Here is a 10,524-nt window from a genome sequence, read left to right on the forward strand (position 1 = left end):
TTGGCAAGGCTAGAAATTCAGCAATACCCTTCCCAAACCTCTGTCTTTCTACCTCCCTCTCCCTTCTCCCTTCTCCCCTCTAGTAAGATGCCCCAGAAAACCTGAGATAATCATCTGCCTTAATGTCTCAAATCAATGTTAGGTTTGAATGCACAGCTATAGGAGTGGATTGTTACTCGTTGGGCAGAATAAGAGTACCTGTACTGGGATCTTATTTGAATCCCCAACCCTACGCCCAGCAGCCTTTTTATTATGCCCTTCAAATAAACCCGCTGCTATTAACAGCACAACCTCACTGTCCGTGGGTTATATTCTGTATAATGCTCGATTCATTTCCTGACACTCTGGAGCCCGAAGCAGGCGGTAAATCGGTTTCAGGTGGCGATCGCTGTGATTGGTGCTCAGACTGGTTTAAACCTGCAGCTGCCTCACTTCGCTCAGGCTGTTCCTCGTTGGCTTCCATTCCTATTGGGAATGATCGCCAGTTTTCCTGCTAACATGAAGATTGCTTTACTGTTGTTAAGTGTTTGGGTCCCATTCACCTTCTGCGCCCGTGAGTTGACTGCTTGTGTTTAAACTCAAATTCAAGTGACTTTGAATTTTGTGTGTGCAATCTCACCTCGTCGGCTTCAGGCTATTTTCAATGGCTTATTTTTGGGGTGGGGGAGAGAGAGTGAGAGCGCAATAAGTTGTGTTGAAATGTTTGTGTGTTTATGTTTTAGTTATAAACTTCAAGCCGGAAATCCCCTCGACTACTTTAATCCGGGGTCTCCGAACTGCTACCACCGTGACCCTAGCCAAGCCCATCTGTATCTTCGCCAGTGGCGATGTGGTCGATGTCTTTGGCGTGCAAGCGACCGCGAGTTGTGAGTATTGGGCGATCCGTGCTTCTCTCTCCCCTCCTCTCCGTTGGAAGGGAAGGTCTCTTCCCGCCGGCTCTGTCCCCACCCCTTCTAGCAAAGGCCTTCGCGAATAACTGGTTTCTTTCGGAGCTGATGTCACTTTACCTGCAACCTTAAAGTCACTGTCTTGAGGCTGTAGTAAAACTTCCATAAATGGAGTTAAAAGAACAAAGAAGCAGCAGTGGGTCTACTGGCCACTTCCAAACGATCAGCGTGATCTTACCTCGTTCTACTCTTTCTTACCCTAACCCCATATCCCTTAATATTTTTTTTAAATTCTCGATCAGTGGAAATGCATATAGTTCGATTCGACGGAAACTTGGAACTTGTAGAACAATTTGTTTTGAAGAGACTTCCTTAACGTAGCAAAACTATCCAAATGAAACATTAAGTCCCAACCCGTAGATATTATGTGTACTCTTAGATCAAATGTAACTCAGCAGCCTGGTCTCAGTTTAGATGAGTACTTGTTGCAATATCCCGTGTTCTTGCTCTTTGGTAAAGTTGGGTCTCAGCCCTTGAGTTGGCAGCGCAAGTTGGAATTCAGGATTCCAGAGGGGGCGTGAAGCTTTTTGGAGTGTCATTTCTGGTTCCTCAATGTCTCCTGAGTAAGTATTATAATAATAGAGAAGGTTGTTAAACTGACAAAGACCCTGTACTTGGATGAATTTTTAAAAAATCCCAGGCACAATTTCTTTTTGGTTATAACTGCCTCCTTTTGGTGCCCTGATCAACATTCCTAAAAGCTTTTCTGGTCATTACCACTTGGCTGCAAGTGGGAGCTTACTGTGTGCATAGTGGTTGTCATATTCTGTGCACTGCAGATGTATTTGGACGTTGAAGAGTTTGAGGATATCCTGAATGCAGTGTGGCAGGTGCAATATAAAGGCTGGTGTTTTTCATATGATGGCAAGGTGGTATTGTTTGCTTTCCCCTGATGTCTTCAGCAATTATTGGATAGCCATTTTCAAACAGAAATTTGGCTTTCTTGCAACTGAGGCAAATTTGTAGTGTCTCAACTATTATTGCTGTAAGGATATCAACTATGATTTAATAAGCATTAATCACTCTCAGATGACACTAACAGCTTTTGTCACTTGGACAATCTTGTTCTTTCCACACAGACATGCACACCACATTCTGCAACCTTTCATTCTGACAAAAGGTCACAGTCCTGAAATGTTTCTATCTCCACAGATAATGCCTGACCTGCTGAGTTTTCCAGTATCTTGGTTTTCACATTTGTTCTCTTTTCCAGTTGTAGCGAAAAGTCATCAACCTAAAACATCAACTTTTTCTCTCTCCATTGATACTACCTGGCTTGTATTTACTATTCATGTTTGTTAGAATATGAATAAATGCAGCTCAACAGTACTTCTAACTACAATTTGTTGATTTTTGTGTCTATTGATGCACTTGTATATCTTCAGTGCTTTCTTTGCACAATAGACATTGAGATTTTAGCTGTCTCCAAGTTCAAACTAATAAAATGCACTGTTAGATTTAAACTGAACTGCTAAACATTCACTTCAGTTACTAACTGCTTAAAGGAAAGTATTCACTGATCTCTTCTATTTTGGGTGTTAAAAATGCCATTTTGGAGCTTGTTACATGGTCTAGAAACATTTCTGTTGAGTTTGGAGTGCTGGGCATATTGGGATCTAATTGATTCATAGAATTGTCCTGTGCTTATCAACTGAAATAGTAGGGGAGCTTTTTGTGATAATTTTCTGTTGGATTAACTACAAAAGGCTTTAGTAATTCAGAATGAATAGTTGGATTCACAGATTTTATAAAAGTGTACTTCAGTCTTTTTACGAGGAAGATTGGTAACAAAGAGGGTACATCCATTGCAATAAATCTAATGATTGCCTCCAATTTTTCTTCCCTTGTGTGTTTCCTCTGCATTTGCTTTCCTGGTCCATTGCCAAGTCCTTGTTTTTATAGTTGAGATCAGAAAAGAAGGCATGATAATTTCTTGCTGCCTTGGTGATGATCGCTTGAACTTCCTTCCAATGGATAAGGTAAACGAGGCAATATTCCCAGTACCCAGTGGAATGCTGCTATCCCTGATCTCCAGCTGCAGTATTGTGTACCATTGATTTTTATCTGCAGTGTTTTGTGTGTGTAATGGAAACTATTTCCACTCAAATTCAGGTCTGTAAGCTAAAAAAGACAAAGCCTCTGAAAGTACTTCTAAATAATTTGCTTTTTTGTCATTCAATAAATTCATACCCAAAAACAATTCCAGTTAAGTGTTTCTAGATGTTCTAATAAATTGCTGAATTGATGATTTAAAAAAAAATGTTTACAGCAATCCCAAATGAAATTGGCAATGGCAGCGTAAACTCTTACCGACAAACCAGAGGGGGTGAAATTGGACCATATCGTGCTGGAAGCTTTCAGATCCCAATGTGTACATCATCACAGTTCATGGCAAGCACAGATCCTGTGGTGATCCAAGCAGAAATCAATCAATATCTCTTCAGAGTTGGGAATGATGTTCAGTGTCTGAACCAAGTTGACACTGTTCCGGGAAACTGTAATGCACCACTTAATGGAAAAGTACCTTACAGGTGAGGAAATTATATTTTAAAAAATTGATAGAAACTTAATTTTGTAAAAGCAAAATAACTGCAAATGTCAATGTACTGGAAATACTTGACTAGGCATGATTAAATGACCTTGGAAGTTTGATTTGCTCTAAAGGCAATTTTTCATTTAAATGTCCTCTTTTTGTGGAGGTTAATTGAATATTGGGGAACTGTGGCAAGAAAATCAAAACGGTTGAGGAGTACTATCTACAGGGCAGATTGCCAGCTGATGAATTTAAGAGTATGGCTTGTCACCAGATGTGCATAGGGACAAGGGTGAAATGGATCTTATTTTTAAAATGTAGGATTGTGAAGAATGTAAATATGGTTCAAATATACAGCTTGAATTGAAAAGCAATTATTTCCACAAATGCCATCTGACCTATGTATTTCAAACACTTTGCTGAATTCTGTGTTAATAGTAGCAGACAGATTTTTCTGCCTTTTTTTTTTCAATCTTGACCACATCTTAAGAACTCCTGTAGACACTTATCTAAGATCCTTTTTGGATGTTAATGTTGCTGGAATAATGACTTCAAATTGTTCCACTGAGTATTGCATCCTACTGTTTTTAGAAAAATATCACATGGGTCAAGGTATGGATGAAGCCCAGAATAGTGCTAACTTGGTTGACTGTTTCCTAAATGTTATTGTGAAAGATGTTCCATCCCTGCAATGGTTCTGGCTATGTGCCAATCCTACAAAAAGCTGCAACTCATCCATTGGCTAATTGTATAAATACATTTCCTGGATTGCATTGGAGTTGTCTATCAGCAAGAAATACTGCAACAGTACTATCACTTCACTGTGGACTGTGAATGTTTGTCATTGACATTTGCACTTGAGCATTGTTTGAGCCTAATTTTTCACACTTTGAAGCTGGCAGCTGCTCATTATGCTGCACTTGCTCTAATTTTGGTGTTTTATAACCATTTATAGGTTTAAGTATGCTGTACGTAACTCTTCCACAAATACAGTTATAAATGAAACACTCTGGTCAGATTCCATCACTCTTCTACAAGGTGAGTGCACTTCATATATACTTGTATTTAGCAAGTAATATCATTGCAGCTCAGTTTGCTAGTTGAATTTTTCAGAATTTTTGCCATAGATTTTTTGTTTTTTTTTTCTAATGCCTTCCCTCAGCTGAGAGGTACACTGTAGACTAGGAAGGTTGGTTAGTGACCTCTAACCAGATTGTTCTGAAATGGGAAAGGATGAAGATGAGTATCTTGCAAGAGAAGCTTGAAACAGTCCTGCTTGAAAGCACCATAAAGTGGAGGAAAGATAGATGCCCTATGGCAAAAGTGCAGGTCATGGTGATGTAGCATGGAAATAGACCATTCAGCCCACCAAGTCGATGTTAACCATTCAAGCACCAATTTTACACTAGTCCCATTTTATGCACTTACCACCTGTGGTGACTTTACCCAATCCTCCCATCCTGGGAGATTCCACCACTTGACTAAACAGATAAGCAATTAACCTACCAACCCACACTCTTTTGGGACATGAAGAAACCCATGAGGTCACAAGGTAAATGTGCAAACTCCATACAGACAGCACAAGTTCAGGATTGAACCTGCTTACTGAATCTGGGATACAACAGCTCTACTAGCTGCACAACTGCTGAACCATCTGGCTGTAATTACAACTTTCAGCCCCCTCATTCTAGGCTGTCCCAATCCAGTGAAAATACCTTCCAGGTCTGCCGCCTTGATCCTTTCATGATTTTAACATTATTTAAAATCATCCCTAAAGTATCATGACAGCCCTTTTTTGGCTGTTGACTTGAATCTTCTCCTGCATCTCTCCACAATCTTTTTTTTTCTTAAAAATCCAATACTGGACATGGAGCAAACTTATTCACCGCCCCTGTGTACCTGGTTGCTTTGTACTTTAATAATCACATGGGGTAACGTGAGTGTACGTTCTAGATTTGCTCCTTTGAGTCAAATGGTGCCCTGGAAGTTTTCCCTAATGCTTTGTTTTCTGGCACTTTTGTGATAACTTTTTGTGGTACTTAAACAGATTGAGTATTTGGTGAACTGAATGCAGTTTTACCTATGCTGCTTTTTTTTGCTAGTCTAGGGGCCTGACTCCTGAAGAGAAGCATTTTCTGACAGCTCAGTGCATTGGGGGTGCTGCAGTTGGAGGTGTTATGTTAAACCAAGACCCTTAATTGCTCCTTGCATAGAAGTGAAAGATTTTAATGACACTGTTGGAAAGTAGTAGCTATTTCTGATGCCCTGGACAATATTTGGCCCTCAATCAACATTATGGTTGGGTAATTCCCATGTTGCTTGTGGGAGCTTGCTGAGCACAAATAACTATTGTATAATAAGTACAGTCTATTTCGTTGGTAAAAACACTGTTTGGGATGGGAGGATATAAAAGGGACTTTATAAATGCAATAACTTTAAAACTAATCTGTTTACTTTGCATAGAGCTAGTACCACTTCTATCATGTACTGTATATACATCTCCCAGAATATACTTGTATGTTTTTAAAGACAAAAATAATATATAGAAAACTGTTTCACCAGTGATATTGGGAAAAATCTGACTTGGTCTTTAGCAATCAGTAGATCATTTAGTGTTTTTTTTCCCTCCACATCTTTTGGGCTCTCCTGGAAATGTCTTCTAGTTCCTTTATTGCCACTGTCCTTGGTGATCAGCATTGTAAGCTTTGAGTGATCAGGAACTAATTTTAATTCCTTTTGTGCATAAATCTCCATGGGCTGTCTTTATGTTAAACCTTAATTGGATTATGAATGCACCTGGTCTGTGTTTTTGCTGCATTGAATGGGTAGAATTTTGTATTACTGCTTTGAATGTGCAAACTACAATCTCAAATTATTGTCTCATCATGAAGCAAGAGTCCAAAAATTAATATCGACCTTGAACACATTTGTACATCAGAGATGCTAGATTTCTGAGAAATGAGAATTTTTGGAAGGTTCTCCTCATCAAGCACTCTCTGCCCTAACCAGGGAAAATATTCCAGTGGGATCTACTATATTAACTACCCTCAGATCTATACTCTCTCCTTAAAAACCTTCCCATAGTTTCTTTGGTGTCCCAATGTCATTGAATGTTTATGGATTTGGGTTTGGAAAAATGGGGATTGCAGGTATTTGTAGACACTTGTTAAATTGTGTGGCTCCAGTACACAGAGACATAAGTCTCATTGGAATTTACACCCCATTTAAATTGGGTAAATTGCTAGAAATTATTTGAAATGAATACATTAAGTGTTCTCTCTTAATACCCTTTGCTATTTTTGGCTGTTCCTAATGCCAGAGTAGCCTAATATCTACATTGTTGCATTTTTTGCTCTACAAGTTTTAATGTGTTGTAATTCCCCTCAAATTTTTATCTGCCGCTAAGTAGGGTTACTTTCATGGTAAATTTTTCAAATATTTGCAACACTGGCACTGCATCAAGATGGAGGACAGCAAAATCTTTGATTTATTTAAAAGCCAAATAATGAGCAAACTTGCTTTTACTGCCTGCTTTTAAATGCTACTTTCTGCAAACCAGAATCTCTTACTGTTCCTGCAGCACCATCATTTTGATGGTTATAGTGTTTACATCTTCACTCTATTATCCAGGCTCCATAGGCTTATTTCGTACAACGATTCCAGAATCCATTCTATCAGTAACTGTTATCTAACTTAACCCTTTTGTCTTCAGTTTCTCAGCCCACAGTTATTGATACCTGGCCAGGCAAGAGGACAGGAGGAATGGTGGTGATCACAACTATTCTTGTCATTCTTCTCTTTCTTATCCTGTGCGCCTTTATCACTTTGCTGATGTATGTGATTTGGTGAGTATAATAGATGTCTTGACTGATACTTCTGTAGTTTAAATTCCAAGCCATGATAAGTAGAGTTTGAAGTTGTCAGTTACCTTTTGGTTCAGTTGGGCACTTTCAGTGATCTTTTTCACAAATCTGTGTATTTTTGGTAAAACTGCAAGTGCATAACTTTCATTTTATAATTGCAAATAAATTGATAATTTGCAAGCTTGGTCTTCTATTGTCACCTACTCTTGGGGGTTCTCCGCTGACTTACCCAGTAAAATCACTGACAGGCCAGTGTATTCTAGTGAATATTCACTGACAATTTACAATTGATGCATAGCTGGTGTTTGTTTTTAATTTGAGGCCTTGGTGTTTCTATGGGCATCAGTACAGATGCTTCCACTCACCTCCCCTCCCCCCAAAAAACCAAAGGGTCAGGTACCAATTGAATAAAGGCAGATTCAAGTTGGCAAGAAGCAAAACTTGGTCTTGTCCCAAATCCAACAACCTTTTGTTTGCTGAAGCTTCATGGTGGCAGAATTGCCCACTCTCCAAGGTATCTGTTTAAAGCAGGGCTTTGTACACAATTTTCTCATGCCTAGCTTGAGTATAAAGAGGGGCCTTAGTGTTGTAACCAAACTCAGTCTAGGCCTTGTGACTTCCTATATTTTGCAGTAATTACTGGAGTGTAATCAGACATGCTCATTTGTTTTGCAACCTTGTTCATGTTTATGGACTGCTGTTATCTGCAAAAAGCTGTCAGTTTCCTTGCCTAAAAGGGTAATAATGAACAATCTAAGCTTTCTGGTTTAAAACTTAGAAGCAGGTTTTGAGCTTGCTCACCCAATGTATTTAATCAAGGTTACCAGTCCACTACCACATCTCTAATCTATCTCTGAAGCAGTTGACATGCCTCTAAGAACTTTCCTAATTATTGGCTAAAGGTAATTATCTTGACTCTCAAGACCACATGAAGTATTGGAATTTGTTTGAAAGTTTGTTCATGGAAATTCATATAATGTGATCCTTGGATTGGAGGGAGTGGGATGCACCACTTCTGAAAATTGACTGGTGATTTGGAACCAGCTATCATGCTGGTGGTGCTTGTTCACATCACACACTTAACAAAATTGGATTTAATGTTGACAATCTGCTGTAACTTCTGTAGTATGAAAGAAGAGTGTCCTGCAATGGAACAGCAACCAGCTCCAAGGAGCTACATCACGCATCAGAAAAATGAAGGCTATGCTGAAGTTCTCCCTACAGGAGGACTCAAACCTGCTGCCCAAAAATCTCCTGAGCAATCACATTATCAAGTTGTTGAAACATCATCTCAAGCACCTGTGTAAGGTCATGGGAAAAGTCCAAGATGTAAGTGTGTGCACATTCCTGTTTGTTGCTGTGATGCTCTCGGGCTGTGTGTTTGGAAGCTTAAGCTATCGTGAAAAGGTTTTTTTTGGGTGGGGGGGGGGAAGAAAAAGGAGGGGGATTCAACCCAATAGCTGGTTTAAAGAACTCTTGATTACATTTAGAGCATATAATGTACTTTGAATCCTCCATATTTCATTTCCCCCAATTAAAATTACATTTGTTAAAAGAATCTTGGACTTAAGCAGTTTCTTTTACAATTTAAGGACACCAGTTATTGAAATCTGAGGCTGAATCTCTATGGTGGGATGATTGAGAATCTGATTTGACTTTTCTAATCTTCATGACCTCTAGTATCTTAAAGTAGTTGTTTGTTAAAGGCCCTGCAGCTAGAGGAGCTGCTGCCTCTTGGCTGCAGTGAGCTAGGTTTGATCCTGACCTTGTCTGTGTGAGGTTTGCCTGAGACCACAGGTGATTCCCCTGGGTCCTCTGGATTCCTCCACGTTCCAAAGACATGTAAATTGGTGCCCATCGTACATGGAGAGGAGGAGTTGGGAATGGGGAGATCAGGTTACAAGAAAAATTGAAGGAATGGGATTGCTATGTCCAGTCATCAGACATTGGGGGATGACCTCTAGATTTGTGCTTCAGCACTTGGTGACTACAGCTAGTGGATTTAGACCATCTTGATGGGTGGATTTACAAAGCACTTCTCATTTAATATCTGGTGTCAAATCTTCATTTTAAGATTCAAAATAACTTCTGCTAAAGGCATCCGTAGTGAAATTTGGTTCCTGGTTCTCTGCCTTGTTACAGTCATTGTTTTTGAGTTTTGTAATGGTAGCTGCTGTGGGTGGATAGGAATATGACACACTCATTGCTAAAGTAGTAGGTTACTTCTATTACAAAGCATAAGCTAAAATTCCTACAATAACATCTCGATTAAGCTGCAACTTGTGTACATGCCTCAGGCCTCAAGTCTTAAAGGACTTGGGAATGTAATAGATTGTAATCCCTGAACTCCAGCTAACTCAAATTTAGTGAGATTGAGGCTGTTTCTGGCTGTAAAGTTTTTTGTTTTTTTTTGTTCAATCTTGCTGTAGTACCCACGGCAGCAGGGTAATGGTATTTATCAAAATTCATGATGTAGGAAATTGTATTTTTGTGTGTGGGGCAAGTGAAGGAGAGGGACTATGTCACAAGGTGAATTTTATCAGGACTTGGGGATAAAACATGGTTTTTAATCCTGACTTTCCTTGCTGCTCCAGGGTCACCATTTTGGACCGAAGACATTAATCTGCAGATGGGCAGTGAGAAACACTGATATACAACATGGTTTCCTTTGTATTTCTCCAGGGTAAACTGCATATCTGGAATTCCAACCTGTTTTTTACAAATCCTGTGTAATGCATGGTGACTGTATGTCGGGGGTGGGGGGAAAGGGTTGAATTCTAACTGATTTGGTTAACTTTTTATTGTGCATATTTGAAATAAAGTACTTGTTGCTTGGGTTGGTGTGTTTTAACATTTTTAAACCAGTGCCCACTTTGGTGGGGGAATTCTCTGGTCCTAATGCTCCAGTAATCCTGCAGTGACCACCTACCTTGATGCAACAGTTACCCGGTTCTCCTTTCACACCACTTTCAAATTGCTTGTTTTAAGAAGCTTATCTACTTTTTTTAATTTGCCATTGTCAAGCTTGATCATGGAGTTGTCATAACTGAGGCCTATTTCAGTTGAATATGTAGTTGTGTACTCCTATCAGGAACTGATAGAAATTTGCCAAGGATGGCTCCTTCCTTAGCTGTTTAAATATCAGAATTGTCCCTGTAGTTACAGGTGCATTAGCATAATT

At 39.4% G+C, this 10,524-nt stretch overlaps 1 protein-coding gene across 1 annotated transcript; it reads left to right on the forward strand.

The window, feature by feature from the left end:
- The first annotated feature begins 377 nt into the window (after nt 1-377).
- Nucleotides 378-10,180, forward strand: LOC127578433 (uroplakin-3a-like). Its single transcript, XM_052030449.1, has 7 exons — nt 378-553; nt 723-866; nt 3,217-3,478; nt 4,436-4,518; nt 7,193-7,325; nt 8,470-8,672; nt 9,938-10,180. Exons 1-6 carry the CDS (start codon nt 475-477, stop codon nt 8,648-8,650), a joined length of 882 nt encoding a protein of 293 aa, XP_051886409.1. The 5' UTR covers nt 378-474; the 3' UTR covers nt 8,651-8,672; nt 9,938-10,180.
- Nucleotides 10,181-10,524: the final 344 nt, after the last annotated feature.

The sequence above is a fragment of the Pristis pectinata genome, chromosome 15 (genome assembly GCF_009764475.1).
Source record: "Pristis pectinata isolate sPriPec2 chromosome 15, sPriPec2.1.pri, whole genome shotgun sequence".
NCBI classification, from domain to species: domain Eukaryota; kingdom Metazoa; phylum Chordata; class Chondrichthyes; order Rhinopristiformes; family Pristidae; genus Pristis; species Pristis pectinata.